Source organism: Oncorhynchus kisutch, linkage group LG27, assembly GCF_002021735.2.
Source record: "Oncorhynchus kisutch isolate 150728-3 linkage group LG27, Okis_V2, whole genome shotgun sequence".
Taxonomy (NCBI): domain Eukaryota; kingdom Metazoa; phylum Chordata; class Actinopteri; order Salmoniformes; family Salmonidae; genus Oncorhynchus; species Oncorhynchus kisutch.
The window spans coordinates 6,912,757-6,931,827 of NC_034200.2; the positions used below are offsets into that span (position 1 = coordinate 6,912,757).

The 19,071-nt window shown below is 43.6% G+C and overlaps 1 protein-coding gene across 2 annotated transcripts in view; it reads left to right on the forward strand.

Annotated features, from left to right (window-relative positions):
• LOC109872165 (signal peptide peptidase-like 2B) overlaps window positions 1-19,071 on the forward strand; it is a 43,741-nt gene that overhangs the window by 18,254 nt on the left and 6,416 nt on the right. For both annotated transcript variants that reach the window (XR_004205722.1, XM_031806479.1), the window contains exons 4-6: window positions 2,312-2,454; window positions 2,928-3,024; window positions 3,251-3,367. Coding sequence is in view for 1 of the 2 variants with exons in the window: in XM_031806479.1 (XP_031662339.1) it covers window positions 2,312-2,454; window positions 2,928-3,024; window positions 3,251-3,367 (357 nt within the window). In the remaining variant the exon portion in view is untranslated. The remainder of the gene's footprint in view (window positions 1-2,311; window positions 2,455-2,927; window positions 3,025-3,250; window positions 3,368-19,071) is intronic.

Below are 19,071 nucleotides of genomic sequence, written 5' to 3' on the forward strand. Positions count from 1 at the left end.
CCTAATTAATCGGCCATTCCGATTAATCGGTTGACCTCTAGTATGTACGTACGGTAACTGTGGGGACGACGTCAATTGTGTACTTATTGATGAAGCCAATGACTGATGTGGTCAATGACACATTCCAGTCTGTGCTAGCAGTCCTTTAGCTTACCATCTGCTTCATCTGACCACTTTTTTATTGATCTAGTCACTGGTGCTTCCTCAAAAAATATTCCTCCTTTTGGGAATCAAAACTATGCTAGCTAAATGAATCATCCTCCAACAATCTCTGTCTCACTTTCCCGGTCAATTTCTTCCAAAATTGTGTGTACATCTGCATATCTAGACTTAGATTTTGCTTTCGCTGACTTAGTCGCCATACTGATTGATATATAAACAGCTGAAGATGCGCTTTACCAAAAAAGTGCTGTGCGTAACATGCGCTGCTCCTTCCAGTATGAATCTTCAATGGTGAATGACCCTCTTTACGCCGGAGTTCACGACATGGGTTGGTCTTCCAACACATAAACATTACATATTGCCGTTTACCTCAGCTCATGGCTATCGACCAAGCTAGATTTCAAGACGATCAGTGGTCATTGGGTTAAAATACAGTCAATCAACGAAACAGCGGTCATATCATTGGCGCACAATGATGTCATTACTTGTTGTCTTCAAATCGGTTTCTTTCAGTCAATACGTCCCGCGAAATGACCCATCACATTTGGTTGTGTTACAACCAGTTGATTGCAATGAAACCAAACATGACTGGAAAAGTCACGTTTAGTGTGTGTATTTACATCGAATGTGTCGTCGAAAATTGAATGAGACGGAATTCATGACACAAGCGGTTCACAAAATGTTTTGTGTTAGGCTGTAAAAATTGATTTTATCAAACAAAAGATCATTCATTGTGTAACAATGAGCATTGGGATTGCAAACAGAGGAAGATTGTCAAAGGTAAACTATTTATTTAATTGCAATTTGTGATTTTGTAACGCCTGTGCTGGTTGAAATAGTTTTTTTTATGGGACTCTGTCCTCAGATAATCGCATCGTATTCTTTCGCAGTAAATCCTTTTTTAAATCTGACAACGCAGTTGGATTAGCAAGACTCTAGGCTTTTGAAACATGTGAGACACTTGTATTTGCGTGAATGTTTAATATGACTATTTATGTAGCAATCACCGTATGTTGTCGAATTTAACCCCGCTAACGGTTCGGTGCGCATAGAGGTTAACAGAAGCTGCAGTTATATCCTGCCGGTACATCGTATAACCAGCCAGCTGTATGTTGATATTGTCATCATTCAGCCACGACTCTGTGATGCATAGGATGTTAGTTTTCAATGTCCCTTTGGTAGTTTAATCTTCCCAATAACTCGTCCATTTTATTGTCCAAAGATTGCATGTTTGCGAGCAGAATTGAGGGGAGTGGGGGTTTATACGATCGCTGCCTACTCCTCAGAAGGCAGCCCGCCCTCCGGCCTCTCTTCCTCCGCCACTTCACACAGATCACGGGGGTAGGGGCCTGTTCCTGAGGGAGCCGTATATACCCCGCCTCGGGCTCGTCAGAGTAGTGAAAGAAGAAAAATGATTCTGCTAGTCCGTGGTGAGTAATCGCAGTCCTAAAGTCTAGAAGTTATTTTCGGTCATAAGAGACAGTATTGGCAACATTATGTACAAAAATAGTAAAGAAGTTACAAACAATGCAGATAAACTAACAAAAAACACAATCAGTTGGGGGCATGTAAAACGTCTGCCTTCTGCTTCGGTGCCATTTTAATTTAGAATGGAAAATGTATGTGTTTATGCATTAGTGTATCTTACCGAATCGCATCGATTCGTTCTCTAATCAAACCGAATTGTTTCAAATTAAAATGGATCGTTCCTGTATCGTATTAGAGCCCATGTATAGAGTCAGATGCACATCCCTAGTTATCATCTCTAGGGAAAACCCTCCCAACACAGTTTAATCTTGTCTGATGTTATTCCATTGAATTGCAGTCTGAAGACTCATTCTACTGTGTGTGGAGGCAGTGTCATAGGGCAAGGCTGAGTGAATCCTTGTGTTGTCTATAGAGACATTCTATGTGGAGTGGAGGGCATGGCTATGTGACTGGTGTTGTCATTTAGAGTGACTCAGTAGTGATGTTGACCAGAGAGAAAGAGCCAGCTACACTGCAAGGCTGAGTGGCCTTTTCTGGGGTGGCTAAAAGCAGAGTGGAGAGAGAGAGCTAGACGGAAATTGCCTCTACTGATCATAGGTCAGTTCGGCATCCCAGGGGCATTCCTCCCTCCCTCACGTGTCCCTGTTGTGTCCCTTTGCAGGCGCTACATAAAGCACAAGCGTGACGACAGCGCGGAGAAGCAGGATGAGGAGACGGTGGATGTGACGCCCATCATGATCTCTGTGTTTGTGGTCATGTGCTGCTCGATGCTCGTGCTGCTCTACTTCTTTTACGACCACCTGGGTACACACCGAGATATACACCTGTAGCTGTCGTTATCTCTACCTGTAGCGTTCTGTCTCTCTCTCTCTTTGTCTGTCTGTCCGCCTCCCTCAGCCTTTCTCCATGTCTCTCTTTCTCTCTACCTGTTTTTGCAGTTGTCAGTTAAAAAATAGGTCATTACAATATAATAAGCTAGTTGAAATACACTGCCCTTCCTGCAGGGGTTAAAGTTTTCTGTCACAGAGAAAATGACTGGCATTGGTCAAACTCAGTTTAATACATGTACAAGATTTAATCCTCTTTCCCTAAAAGCATGATGGTCATGCCTTTTTTTTTACATGAAAGGGGAGGTTAACTTCACCCCACAGACAATCGATCTGAGTTCTACATACCTTTTTTTGTTTGTTGCTTTAGCCACAGCCTCCTGTTCATTTCTCTCTGTATGTGTGTGTATATAGTGTGTATGCTAATCCTCGCACTCTCTGTCGGTTTAGTGTATATCATTATTGGGATATTCTGTCTGGCCTCGTCTGTTGGCCTCTACAACTGTCTCTGGCCCTTTGTGAGGAGACTCCCCTTTGGCAAGTGCAGGTGAGAGACTTATCAAATAAACCTAACAAAGATCTGTTCATAATCACAGATTAAGGGGTACCCAATCAACCTAACAACACAAATCACAAGAAGAGTAGGCCTATTCAATCAACCAATCAAAAACACAAACTGAATCAATGCAAATAGTTTACTCTTCTCTAACTATTGTTGGTTTTTACTTTTTCCAACTTCTAATTTATTCCTGGTTTGTTGTGTGTGTATATAGGATTCCAGAGAACAACCTTCCCTACTGCCACAAGAGGCCTCAGGTCCGCATGCTGCTGCTGTCAGCCTTCTGCATCGGAGTCGGTGTTATCTGGGGCGTGTTCCGCAATGAAGACCAGTGAGTTTCTGTGGGCGTGTGATCAAATCAAATCAAACTTTGTCACATGCGCCGAATACAACAAGTGCTTACTTACAAGACCTTAACCAACAGTGCAGTTCAAGTACAGTTTTTACAATGTTTTTTTTACAAGAACAATATTTACCAAATAAATCTAAAAAATCTAAAAAGTAACACAATAAAATAACAATAACGAGGCTATATACGGGGTACCAGTAACGAGTCAGTGTGCAGGGGTACAGGTTAGTTGAGGTCATTTATACATGTAGGTAGCTGTGAAGTGGCTATGCATAGATAATAAACAGCGAGTAGCAGCAGTGTACAAAACAAATGAAGGGGCATCAATGTAAATAGTCCAGTGGCCATTTGATTAATTGTTTGTCAGTCTTATGGCTTAGGGGTAGAAGCTGTTAAGGAGCCTTTTGGTCCTAGACTTTGCGCTTGCCGTGCGTTTGCAGAGATAACAGTCCATGACTTGGGTGACTGGAGTCCATGACAATTTTATGGGCTTTCCTCTGACATATTATATAGGTCCTGGATGGCAGGAAGCTTGGCCCCAGTGATCTACTGGGCCATACGCACTACCCTCTGTAGCGCCTTACGGTCAGATGGCGAGCAGTTCCCATACCAGGCGGTGATGCAACCGATGCTCTTGATGGTGCAGCTGTATAACTTTTTGAGGATCTGGGGACCCATGCCAAATCTTTTCAGCATCCTGAGGGGGAAAAGGCGTTGTCGTGCCCTCTTCACGGCTGTCTTGATGTGTTTGGACCATGCTAGTTTGTTGGTGATGTGGACACCAAGGAACTTTTAAACTCTCTACCCGCATCACTACAGCCCTGTTGATGTTAATGGGGGCCTGTTCGGCCCTCCTTTTCCTGTAGTCCACGATCAGCTCCTTTGTCTTGCTCACATTGAGGAAGAGGTTGTCATCCTGGCGCCACACTGCCAGTTCACTGACCTCCATATAGGCTCTCATCGTTGTCAGTGGCCAGGCCTACCACTGTTGTGTAGTTAGCAAACTCAATGATGGTGATGGAGTCGTGCTTGGTCACACAGTCGTCGGAGAACAGAGAGTACAGGACGGGACTAAGTACACACCCCGGGGGGGCCCCAGTGTTGAGGATCAGCGTGGCAGACATGTTGTTACCTACCCTTACCACCTGGGGGCGGAAGTCCAGGATCCAGTTAGAGGGAGGGGTTTATTCCCAGGGTCCTTTGCTTAGTGATAAGATTTGAGGGCACTATGGTGTTGAACGCTGAGCTGTAGTCATTGAAAAGCATTCTCACATAGGTGTTCCTTTTGTACAGGTGGGAAAGGGCAGTGTGGAGTGCGATTGAGATTGCGTCATCTGTGTATCTGTTGAGGCGGTATGTGAATTGGAGTGGGTCTAGGGTTTCCGGGAGGATGCTGTTGATGTGAGTCATGGCCAGCCTTTCAAAGCACTTCATGCTACCCCCATGAGTGCCATGGGGAGGTAATCATTTAGGCAGGTTACCTTCACTTCCTTGGGCACAGGGACTATGCTGGTCTGTTAGAAACATGTAGGTTTTACAGACTCTGTCAGGGAGAGTTTGAAAATGTCAGTGAAGACACTTGCCGGTTGGTCCACGTATACTTTGAGTACAGTACACGTCCTGGTAATCCGTTTGGATCCGTGGCTTTGAATGTGGACCTGTTTAAAGGGTCTTTCTCACATCGTCTGCAGAGTTTCAGAAATCCTGGTTAGAGGATTCCCGGATTTCCTGCTTATTCTCTCCTCATTCCGGGAATCTTCCAGCCGTCTCACTGGTTAACTATGCTAGAGGGATGAGTAACATTGCCTGAGACCTGAAGACTGGCTTCAGCCTTTTGCTCCCAGATATAATGAATGCATAGGCTTCAGGTGGTTTCAGCTCAGTAGGCTAATATAGTCTTCTTGAGGTGTTTGTGTCAGGGTTTCTGTTAAAAAAAAAAGTTTTATAATAATAATAATTGAACCTTTATTTAACCAGCAAGTCAGTTAAGAACACATTCTTATTTACGGGGACGGGGGCCTGGGATTAAACATTTAAAATACATACAATATACATACATATATAGATATGACAAAACACATCACAACAAGAGAGATAACACTACATAAAGAGAGACTTAAGACGACAACACAGCATGGTAGCAACATAACAACATGGTAGCAGCACAAAACATGGTACAAACATTATTGGGCACAGACAACAGCACAAAGGGAAAGAAGGTAGAGACAACAATACATCACACAAAACAGCCACAACTGTCAGTAAGAGTGTCCATGATTGAGTCTTTGAATGAAGAGATTGAGATAACTGTCCAGTTTGAGTGTTTGTTGCAGCTCATTCCAGTCGCTAGCTGCAGCGAACTGAAAAGAGGAGCGACCCTGCAGATGTGTGTGCTTTTGGGACCTTTAGCAGAATGTGACTGGCAGAACAGTTGTATGTGGAGGATGAGGGCTGCAGTAGATATCTCAGATAGGGGGGAGTGAGGCCTACGAGGGTTTTATAAATAAGCATCAACCAGTGGGTCTTGCGACGGGTATACAGAGATGACCAGTTTACAGAGGAGTATAGAGTGTAGTGATGTGTCCTATAAGGAGCATTGGTGGCAAATCTGATGGCTGAATGGTAAAGAACATCTAGCCGCTCGAGAGCACTCTTACCTGCCAATCTATAAATGATGTCGCCATAATCTAGCATGGGTAGGATGGTAATCTGAATCAGGGTTAGTTTGGCAGCTGGGGTGAAAGAGGAGAGATTACGATAGAGGAAACCAAGTCTAGATTGAACTTTGTTCAAGAGAATGACAGTGCACCGTCTAGCCATACGCCCAAGTACTTGTATGAGGTGACTACCTCAAGCTCTAAACCCTCAGAGGTAGTAATAACACCTGTGGGCGGGGGGCATTCTTCTTACCAAACCACATGACCTTTGTTTTGGAGGTGTTCAGAACAAGATTTAGGATAGAAAAAGTTTGTTGGACACTAAGAAAGCTGTGTTGTCGAGCATTTAACACAAAACCCGGAGAGGGGCCAGTTGAGTATAAGGCTGTACCACCAGCATATAAATTGAAGAGAGAGCTTCCTACTGCCTGAGCTATGTTGTTGATGTAAATTGAGAAGAGCGTGGGGCCTAGGATCGAGCCTTGTGGTACTCCCTTGGTGACAGGCAGTGGCTGAGACAGCAGATTTTCTGACTTTATACACTGCACTCTTTGACTTAGTTAGCCATCCAGGCCAAAGACCCCTCAAAGACACCAATACTCCTTAGCCGGCACACAAGAATGGAATGGTCTACCGTATCAAAAGCTTTGGCCAAGACAATAAAGATAGCAGCACAATATTGCTTAGAATCAAGGGCAATGATGACATCATTGAGGACCTATAAGGTTGCAGTGACACATCTATAACCTGAGCGGAGACCAGATTGCATACCCGAGAGAATACTATAGACATCAAGAAAGCCAGTCAGTTGATTATTGACAAGTTTTTCCAACACTTTTGATAAACAGGGCAAAATAAAACCAGGCCTATAACAGTTAGGATTAGCTTGATCTCTCCCTTTAAATAAAATATGAAGTGTGGCTGCTAAAGGAGTGTGGCTGCTAAACTTGACCCCAAAAAAACATCTGTGTCAGATGGTTTAGACCCTTTCTTCTTTAAGGTTGCTTCCCGATCATCGCCAAGCCTTTTCTGGGGCGGTACCCATTGCTTGGAAGGCAGCACCTCGGACTCAGTGACTGCCTGCAGGGAGAAACTTTGTAGCGGGGCAGGGGAAAAAGAGGGAGGAGCATTGGGGATAGTCGCATTAGAAGGGGTGGGAGATGAGGAAATGTTGGACGGGCAAGGAGGCATGGCAGAGTCTAATAGGAATCTTGACTTAATGAAGTGGTGACTGAAGAGCTAGCCATGTGCTCAGGTGGTTTAAGCATGTCCCAGTTTAGGTCACCAAGCAGGACAAATTCAGACTTAGTGTAAGGGGCCAGGAGAGAGCTTAGGGCAGGTAGGGTATAGGCCGGTGCTGATGGAGGACGATAGCACCCCGCAACAGGTCAACAAAGAGTTATTTGAAATCAAATTGTTTGGGGAAAGACCAAGCACTGAAGGTGATCATTGGTAAAGATTGCCATTCCCCCACCTTTGGAAGATCTGTCTTGCCGAAAAGGTTATAACCAGATAGGTTAACATCGGTATTCAAAACTCTTCCTTTACCACGTCTCAGTAATGACCAACACATCTGGATTGTTGCTGTGAACCCACACTTTCAAATAATCAATTTTAGGGTAATAAGCTTCTAGTGTTAATGTGCAGAAAACCTAGGCTTTTACGAGAGCAGAAATCAGTGAAGCAGAGCACAAATTAGAATGGGGGCTAGCAACAGATGGGCAAGGGTATTCATGCACATTTCCAGATATCATCAACAGTAATACAATCAAGGCACGGCAGAGGACAGGGAGAGCTCTGCAGTGCTGATTTATGACATCAATGTGCATCAGATGGCAACAAGATCATATTGTACAGCAATTTCATCAGGTAACATGAATACAAAGCTGGTGAGAGGTGGTTAGAATAGGATGGGAGGCCAAAAGTATGTGTAACCAATTGAGAGGCATGTTGGATGTTGTATTTGTTAAATTATATTTTATGAGTTTGTTTGGTACATAATGTGATTTGTTTTGTTAAACTTTATTTATTTTTACAATATTCAGCAGCCCCTTATAATAAAATGGTAAGCATGGAGTGGTTTGTATGTTTTTATTTAGCAAAGAGATATACAGTAGGGTATTAGTAGGTCACAATGCCTTAAGGAAGTATTGACTTTTTCCACGTTTTGTTGTTACAGCCTGAATTGAAAATGTATTGATTGAATTAGACAGTCCCAAGTGTGGGGAAAAAACATACTCAGTCCCACGGTTGGGTAAAGAAAGTTTGTAGTCAACAAGGTATGCAGGAGTCATGAGGCAAATAGCAAAACGTACAAGAAAAAAATTACATGTATAATGACTTGGCCATTGTAAGTTCAGAGTTACTTGCCCCAACAGTGTGTGAGTGCTTCAGGTGACCAAAAGCTCGGGAGAGACAGGGGAGTGTGGTGGGGGTACCTGTACCAGACGGGGAGACAACCAGGGCAGACGGTGAACAGATCGCCAGGTGGAATCCAAGCAGCAGTGCAACAGTAATAGGTGTCACACCCACTTGGGTGAAGCTTTTATTTCTGGAGGCAGATTTATTGTAGAAAATGCCAGTGGATGGTCTTTGAACTGCTGGTGGGGGCTTCAAAGGATGCTTCAAAGACTCCTGCCACTTGTTGGGCCCAAAGGCCTCAACACCTTTTTACTTCACACCTTAGTGTTCATTGAATTTGCATCTGGTCTGTCCTTGCAAGCTTGGGAGCCTTAACTCAGCATTCAGTCTCCATTTAAAATAAAATATATCATTGTAATTTACTTTATTTTTTCTTTTTCTTCTTGGCTTTCAAAATAGCATCAGACCAAGCACTACTCACTCAGTTCCAGGTTGGATAGATCTGCTGTTTGTTTGCCAGAGCACCCTCTGTATAGCTTGGAAAAATAACATTGGAAGCAGTAATCTCGCTGGTTAATTTTGGTCAAAATTAGGTTGTAGGTTTGGAGTTTTGATCTGGAGCGAAGGCCATGCTGTGGGGGTTATGTACCTGTTGAAAAATCCAAGTTTATCTAACTCCAAATCTATCCTTTTGTAAATATATATATATATATATGAAAAATATGAGTGCTCACATGCAACTGTGTCTCTCTTTCTGAGGGGGGTGTGCAATCTCCATTGGGAGAATGTGTCGGGGCATTTTAATTTACCGGACATTTGAGATGTCAGCATTGGCTGCGTAACCTGATTAGGGCGTCCTCCCATGGTGCTCAGAATGACATAAACCACATTTAGATTATGGGAATTCATCTTAACAGAACATGCAACTCAAGGATGCAATGGTGTGGCCTTCTTTACCGAATTCCGATGTGGACTTTGAAGACATTTACTTTTCCTCAGCCAGCAAGATGAGTAATGAACTGCAAAATCACTAGTCTATGTCAATCTACTATCCCCCAGAGTAGAAAAATTGACCTATGTCCTTGTGTGCCTATTCCAAACAAACTCCGGGACAGTTGTGGAATGATAGATCCTAAATTCAAACAACCAGTACATACATATATATTTTTTTAAAGCAATAAGACTGATGCAACAGATCAGAACATTTAGCCTAAAACATGTTAAACCTTTATTTATACGCATTGTAAACGCAGCAGTAGGCTATGCGCAAATGTTAGGTTCATAATGCAATTACTTGAAATCTCTGATTTGGAGATGACAGCCTAATACAAAAAAATTGATTCTCGGATATTGCATTTTCCTTTACGCAGTATGCACTGAACTGACATGCAAGATTATTGCTGACACTGATGTTTAGATGAAGGGAATTAAATAGTCTACTGTAGCTGCTGGCTGAAATTCAAAGCCTTTACTTTATCACTCCGAATGTAACTTTCCAGTTCCACTATTTTTGCCATGTTATGAAAACTAAATCAGACAACCCCATAGTAGAATAGTTTACCTAGTAACCTAGTCTGCTTGTTGTTGTGTGTTAGAGTAATATTCCTCTCGATGTGCATTCATGCTGGGAGACCCATAGGAGGGAAACATTGTATTTTGACAAGCAGTCGGTGCACAATCATTCTTAATGCAATCGCTGTAAAACACTTTTTAAATTATTTTAGTCAGGTTTACATTTCTACCACGTTTATTTCTCTGCTCCTTCAATTGCGCGAGTGGCATCGTTTTACAAATGCAGTTTTACAACCAGAGTTTCGGGAATGGTTTAGGTGCAGCTGCACAAAACAACTCTTAAAGGGGCAATGACGTCTTAAAAAGGCAATGAAATACTTTGAATTAGAAGCCCAAAAAAAAACACTTAAGTGAATAATAATTAATATACATTTTTAATAATAACAATGAGGATTTTGTGTCCAATGGGATAAATGCAGATGGACAAACCCCATGCTTCATCCTATGTACATTTTATAGTCACTGTGCTGCATCAGTTAGGCTACAGGTGATCATGCTTTTTGTTAATAGCACATCTGATGATAGACCACAGGCTATATGCATGGTCCAATAACTCAATAATTGTACCATGATTTTACCAATATGTCATTGGGGCTATTTCTGGAGGTGGAAATTATATTTTAGATGGTGTCAGTGTAACCGATGTGAAATGGCTAGCTAGTTAGCGGTGGTGCGCGCTAATATCGTTTCAATAGGTGACATCACTGGCGTTGAGACCTTACTTCAAGGGCCGTGGCTTTTGTGGAGCGATGGGTAACGATGCTTCGTGGGTGACTGTTGTCTGTGTGCAGAGGGTCCCTGATTCGAGCCGGGAATGGGCGAAGGGACGGACTAAAGTTATACTGTTACATCAGCATCATTTTATTTTCATTCATTTTGGAGTAGAATGTCCTTTTTTTTTATGACCAGAAATGAGCTTTTCAGTCCTTCTACATAAAAATTATCCAGGGAGGACCCCGGACCCCATAAGCAAGGGGACTGGAATTGGTCAAACTCACAGTTTAACACATGTGCAAAATTATCCTCTTTCCCTAAAGAAAGGGGGATACCTAGTCAGTTGTACAACTGAATGCATTCAACTGAAATGTGTCTTCTGCATTTAACCCAACCCCTCTGAATCAAAGCATGATAGTCATGACTGACTTACATACAGTGGAGCAAAAAAGTATTTAGTCAGCTACCAATTGTGCAAGTTCTCCCACTTAAAAAGATGAGAGAGGCCTGTAATTCTCTTCATAGGTACACTTCAACTATGAATGACAAAATGAGAAAAAAAAATCCAGAAAATCACATTGTAGGATTTTTTATGAATTTATTTGCAAATTATGGTGGAAAATAAGTATTTGGTCAATAACAAAAGTTTATCTCAATACTTTGTAATATACCCTTTGTTGGCAATGACAGAGGTCGAACGTTTTCTGTAAGTCTTCACAAGGTTTTCACACACTGTTGCTGGTATTTTGGCCCATTCCTCCATGCAGATCTCCTCTAGAGCAGTGATGTTTTGGGGCTGTTGCTGGGCAACACGGACTTTCAACTCCCTCCAAAGACTTTCTATGGGGTTGAGATCTGGAGACTGGCTAGGCCACTCCAGGACCTTGAAATGCTTCTTACGAAGCCACTCCTTCGTTGCCCGGGCAGTGTGTTTGGGATCATTGTCATGCTGAAAGACCCAGCCACGTTTCATCTTCAATGCCATTTCTGATAGAAGGAGGTTTTCATTCAAAATCTCACGATACATGGCCCCATTCATTCTTTCCTTTACACGGATCAGTCGTCCTGGTCCCTTTGCAGAAAAACAGCCCCAAATCATGATGTTTCCACCCCCATGCTTCACAGTAGGTATGGTGTTCTTTGGATGCAACTCAGCATTCTTTGTCCTCCAAACACGACCAGTTGAGTTTTTAGCAAAAAGTTATTTGGTTTCATCTGACCATATGACATTCTCCCAATCTTCTTCTGGATCATCCAAATGCTCTCTAGCAAACTTCAGACGGGCCTGGACATGTACTGGCTTAAGCAGGGGGACACGTCTGGCACTGCAGTATTTGAGTCCCTGGCGGCGTAGTTTGTTACTGATGGTAGGCTTTGTTACTTTGGTCCCAGCTCTCTGCAGGTCATTCACTAGGTCCCCCCGTGTGGTTCTGGGATTTTTGCTCACTGTTCTTGTGATCATTTTGACCCCACGGGGTGAGATCTTGCGTGGAGTCCCAGATCGAGGGAGATTATCAGTGGTCTTGTATGTCTTCCATTTCCTAATAATTGCTCCCACAGTTGATTTCTTCAAACCAAGCTGCTTACCTATTGCAGATTCAGTCTTCCCGGCCTGGTGCAGGTCTACAATTTTGTTTCTTATGTCCTTTGACAGCTCTTTGGTCTTGGCCATAGTGGAGTTTGGAGTGTGACTGTTTGAGGTTGTGGACAGGTGTCTTTTATACTGATAACAAGTTCAAACAGGCGCCATTAATACAGGTAACGAGTGGAGGACAGAGGAGCCTCTTAAAGAAGAAGTTACAGGTCTGTGAGAGCCAGAAGTCTTGCTTGTTTGTAGGTGACCAAATACTTATTTTCCACCATAATTTGCATATAAATTCATAAAAAATCCTACAATGTGATCTTCTAGATTTCCTCTCTCATCTTTTTAAGTGGGAGAACTTGCACAATTGGTGGCTGACTCAATACTTTTTTGCCCAACTGTATATATATCCCTTTCCCAATTTGGGTGACGTCCTCCTTCTCTCTAAGCATTACATCTTTATTGCTAGGCAGGAAATTAAGTGATACGGACCATAAACGGTTCCTTCTCCCTTAACGTGACCTGACCTCGGCCCCCTTCCCCACATCTCTCCACTCTTATTAGTCCCTGCCACATGTGATTTCCTCCACCATATACATTCCTCCTACAGATAACCATTATCTTCTGGTGTTGACGCTAGACTATAGCACTCAATATTTCAATAGGATACCTGATAATTAACACTATTCCAAGTTTAGGAGTCAGAACCCAGAATCCATCAGCACTCACATCTGTAGCCATGAAAGGCTTTGAAAGGCTGGTCATGGCTCACATCAACACCACCATCCCAGATACCCTGGACACACTCCAATTCGCATTACGCCCCAACAGATCCACAGATGACGCAATCTCTATTACACTCCAGACTGCCCTCTCCCACCTGGATAAGAGGAATGTTGTTCATTGACTACAGCTCAACGTTCAACACCATAATCCCCTCCAAGATCATCACTAATCTCAGGACCCTGGGACTGAACACCTCACTCTGCAACTGGATCCTAGACTTCCTGATGGGCTGCCACCAGGTGTTGAGGGTGGGCAACAACATATCTGCCATGCTGATCCTCAACACAGGGCCCCCTCAGATGTGCGTGCTTAGTTCCCTCCTGTACTCCCTGTTCACCCACGACTGTGTGGCCAAACATGACTCCAACACCATCATTAAGTTTGCTGACGACACCCAGTGGTAGGCCTGGTCACCGACAATGATGAGACAGCCTGTAGGGAGGAGGTCAGAGACCTGGCAGTGTGGTGCTAGGACAACAACCTCTCCCTCAATGTGAGCAAGACAAAGGAGCTGATCGTAGACTACAGGAAAGGGTGGGCCGAGCAGGCCACAATTAAGATTGACGGGGCTGTAGTGGAGCGGGTCTAGAGTTTATAAGTTCCTTGGTGTCCACATCACCAATGAACTATCATGGTCCAAACACACTAAGACAGTCATGAAGAGGGCACGACAACACTTTTTCCCCCTCAGGAGATTGAAAAGATTTATCAGGGGTCCCCAGATCCTCAAAAAGTTCTACAGCTGCACCATCAAGAGCATCCTGACCGGTTGCATCACCACCTGGTATGGCAACTGCTCGGCATCTGATCGTAAGGCGCTACAGAGGGTAATGCGTACGGCCCAGTACATCACTGGGGCTTCCTACTATCCAGGACCTATACACTAGGCGGTGTCAGAGGAGGGCCCAAAAAATTGTCAAAAACTCCAGTCACCCAAGTTATAGACTGTTCTCTCTGCTACTGCATGGCAAGTGGTACCGGAGCTCCAACTCTAGGACCAAAAGCCTCCTTAACAGCTTCTACCCCCAAACCATAAAGACTGCTGAACAATTCATCAAATGGCCACCCAGACTATTTACATTGCAACTCATTTGACTCATCACATACGCTGCTGCTACTGCTTATCCTTATCTAGCCTAGTGACTTTACATCCTACCTATATGTACACTGAACAAAAATATAAACGTAACATGTAAAGTGTTGGTCCCATGTTTCATGAGCTGAAATAAAACATTCCAGAAGTGTTCCGTATGCACTTAAAGCTTATTTCTTTCATTTTGTGCTCAAATTTGTTTACATCCTTGTTAGTGAGCATGTTTCTTTTGCCAAGACAATCCATCCATGTGACAGGTGTGGCATATCAAGAAGCTGATTAAACAGCATGATCATTACACAGGTGCACCTTGTGCTGGGGACAATAAAAGGCTACTCAAAAATGCACACAACACAATGCCACAGATGTCTCAGTTTGAGGGAGTGTGCAATTGGCATGCTGACAGCAGGAATGTCCACCAGAGCATTGAATGTTAATTTCTCTACCATAAGCCATCCCCAACAACATTTTAGAGAATTTGGCAGTACGTCCAACTTGCCTCACAACCGCACACCAAGTGTATGGCGTCGTGTGGGTGAGCGGTTTGTTGATGTCAATGACATGAACAGAGTGCTCCATGATGGCATGGGCAGGCATAAGCTACTGGTAAAGAACACAATTGCATTTTATCAATGGCAATTTGAATGCACAAAAACACCGTGATGAGATCCTGAGGCCCATTGCGATGTCCATTTTTAAGTTATCTATGACTAGCAGATGCACATTTGTATTCCCAGTCATGTGAAATCCATAGATTAAGGCCTAATACATTTATTTCTGATGATTGATTTCCTCATATGAACTGTAACTCAGTAAAATCGATGAAATTGTTGCATGTTATATTTTTGTTCAGTACTGTATCTACCTCAATTACCTTGTAACCCTGCACATCAATTCAGACCCCTTGACTTTTTCCACATTTTGTTACGTTACAAAAATGTCCTCAATCAACACACAATACCCTATAATGACAAAGCAAAAACAGGTTTTTAGAAATGTTAGCAAATTCACCTATGGTTTATTCAATTGATTGGACATGATTTGGAAAGGCACACACCTGTCTACATAAGGTCCAACAGTTTACAGTGCATGTCAGCGCAAAAACCAAGACATGAGGTTGAAGGAATTGTCCATAGAGCTCCGAGACAGGATTGTGTCGAGGCACAGATCTGGGGAAGAGTACCAAAAACTTTCTGCAGCCCTGAAGATCCCCAAGAACACAGTGGCCTCCATCATTCTTAAATGGAAGAAGTTCGGAACCACCAAGACTCTTCCTAGAGCTGTTTCCCCGGCCAAAATGAGCAATAGGGGGAGAAGGGCCTTGGTCAGGGAGGTGACCAAGAACCCGATGGTTACTCTGACAGAGCTCTAGAGTTCCTCTGTGGAGATGGGAGAACCTTCCAGAATGACAACCATCTCTGCAGCACTCCACCAATCAGGCCTTTATGGTAGAGTGGCCAGACAGAAGCCACTCTTCAGCAAAAGGCACATGACAGCCCGCATGGAGTTTGCCAAAAGGCACCTTAAAGGACTCTCAGACCATGACAAACACGATTCTCTGCCTGATGTAACCAAGATTGAACTCTTTGGCCTGAATGCCAAGCAATCATGAAGGAAACCAGTCACCACCTGGCCAATACCATTACTAGCTGGCTTCCACCCGGTTACTCAACCCTGCACCTTAGAGGCTGCTGCCCTATATACATAGATGAAACCAAGCTTGAACTCTTTGTCTTGAATGCCAAGTGTCACGTCTGGAGGAAACCTGGCACCATCAGTACGGTGAAGCATGGTGGTGGCAGCATCATGCTCTGTGGATGTTTTTCAGTGGAAGGGACTGGCAGGCTAGTCAGGATCGAGGGAAAGATGAATGAAGCAAAGTACAGAGATTCTTGATGAAAACCTGCTCCAGAGCGCTTAGGACCTCAGACTGGGGCAAAGTTTTACCTTCCGACAGGACAACGACCCTTAGCACACCGCCAAGACAACGTAGCAGTGGCTTCAGGACAAGTCTCTGAATCCTTTAGTGGCCCAGCCAGAGCCCGGACTTGAACCAGATCGAACATCTCTGGAGAGACCTGAAAATAGCTGTGCAGCTAAGCTCCCCATCCAACCTGACAGAGCTTGAGAGGATCTGTAAAGAAGAATGCTAGAAACTCCCAAATACAGGTGTGCCAAGATTTTAGCTTCATACCCAAGAAGACTCGAGGCTGTAACCGCTGCCAAAGGTGCTTCAACAAATTACTGAGTAAAGGGTCTGAATACTTATGTAAATGTGATCTATCCGTTTTTGCTTTGTCATCAGTATGGGGTATTGTGTGTAAACTGGGGGGGACACAATTTAATCCATTTGACAATGAGGCTGTAATGTGACAATGTGGAAAAAAATCAAGGGCTCTGAATACTTTCCGAATCCACTGTATATAGCCAAGTTATCGTTAGTCATTGTGTATTTATTCCTTGTATTTTTATTTTTATCCTTGCATTGTTGGGAAGGGCCCATTTAGTAAACATTTCCCTGTTAGTCTACACTGTTGGTTATGTGGCAAATACAATTTGATTTACTCTACTCTTGTATCCTGTCTTAGTACCAGGTAACACCCATAGTGCCTAATCTAAATCTCATTTAGGGCCAAGAGTTTTCCCTGACCTGGACCTATATCATGCAGCATATTTCTGTGGCGGGATGAAGCTGCTATCTGAACTCGTCCCAGCTTAGCTGGCCTGGTCTCTCGCTCTCTGCCTCGCTCTCTGCCTCGCTCTCTGCCTCGCTCTCTGCCTCGCTCTCTGCCTCGCTCTCTGTGTGTGTCAGGTCTGCTGGTAGCCTACTGTCACAGGTTTGACATCCTCATGCAGTCCTCACGGTTCTATTTCCTGGCCTGCACTATCTTTAAGACCAACACATTTTGATTTGCATAATTTTTTTGATTGTCAAATCGACTTTGTAGTCTATAACAGACAATATTTGTTCCAAGCAAGCAGTAACACACCTGATTCACGCTTCCCCTACCTCTTTCACCCTCTCCCTTGCTCCCGCTCTCCAGGTTATGGTATCGGGCTGCTCATCACCTTTGTAGCTCTGGCACTGATGCAGATGGGTCAGCCGGCCCTGTTGTACCTGGTGCCTTGCACCCTGCTCTCCAGCCTCGCGGTGGCGCAAAGAGCTGCCCTTATTCTGGACAGGAAGTGGATTTGTGGTGATTACCAGTTTGATATGAGTGTCGCCGCCGTCTACGGAAAGAAATATGTCTAGTGTTATGTACCAAACTTTAAATTCTAGTTTTACTGTTGAGTACCGTAGCCCCAAAAACTAGATATCGCTTTCTTTGTTCCCCCTGCTCTGCCCTCCCAACCCGTACTGTCATTTTACTGTGGGTTCTTTGCTATTGTCGGCTGCTGAGGGCTCCAGTGTCTATGAATGTCGCTGACAATATCGGATCTGGGCTTGCCTTTATTCTTTACTAGTATAATTATAGTGCTCTGCTGCTAGATACCAGTCAGATTGTCTTACAGTAGATTGTAATGTTGTGGCATTAGAATAGACGCTATGCATTATAGTGTTTTGGTTCATGAAACACCATTTGGTAGGTAGTTGACAACCCATAGTATCTGGCGGTGACAAGGGAGTACTGTACTTTGTATCTCACCCCTTTTCTCTGAACTGATAATTGTGAACATGTTTCTCGAAGCTACTGGGTTTTGTATCACAAGGTGCTCTTAAGGCTCTTGCTTTCCTCTTAATGTTTCCTCCCCCTCTGTGTGTCAGATCTATCGCTCAATGTACAGCCATACCTCTGCTAACAAGCTGCCCCACTATCTGTGGTCAGGGAGAGAGACGGAGACACACAGAGAGCATGGGCTCCTGAGTTATTCTGCAAAAACATAAAATAAATAAATGTAGATAAGTAAAACAAAAATTTGCAAGGACTTATTATAGGATACTAACATCAAAACCTTTATTACAATTCACAATTCCATACCTAAAACCTTGATTTTGGATAAAATTAACTGAATGGACTATTACCAACAAGGACTATCAAGAAAAACTAACTTCTAAATAGCCAAAACATTCAGAAGAAACACAGTAAAATACTGTCTCTAGGTCATTTTATTATATAAAGCTTAATCATTAAGGCTATCAAGCTGCTAGGAAAGAATCTGACTGAAATTAGCACTGAAGTGTAAAGTGAGAGATGTGAACTTTTGGCCTAACAATGGCAGGAGAGTTTCACAGCCCCCCCCCCCCCCCACCCCCTCCATCAGTGCAGAGAAAAAAAAACATCTCTCAAACTACTCACCTACTCCCATTGCCTGCTGCACTGCTGCTTGGATTCCACCTGGCAATCTGTTCGCCATCTCCCTGGCCTGTCTTCCCCTGTCTGGTACAGGTACCCCCGCCACACTCCCCCTTCTCTCCCGAGCTTTCGATCGCCTCCAGCACACATGGACTGTTGGGGCAAGTGACTCTGAACTTACAATGGCTAGCCCCAAGTTATGTTTTTCTCTTATGCTTTATGATATTTGCCTCATGACTCCTGTGTGCTTTGTTGACTATGAACTTGCTTGTTTACTTAACTGTGGGACAATCTGTGTGTTCCCACACTCGGGACTCTGACTCTCTATTTGCAGGGCTGTCCAACCCTGTTCCTGGAGAGCTACCATCCTGTAGGTTTTTGCTCCAACCCTAATCTAGCGCACCTGACTAATAATGAGCTGGTTGATAAGCTGAATCAGGTTAGTTACAACTGAGGTTGAAAACCTACAGGAGGGTAGCTCTCCAGGAACAGGTTTGGACAGCCCTGCTCCATTGGTTACACAGACTTTTGGCCTCCCATCCTATGCTAACCACCTCTCGCTGGCTTTGTATTCATGTTACCTGATGAAATTTCTGTAGAATATGATCTTTTTACCATCTAATGAA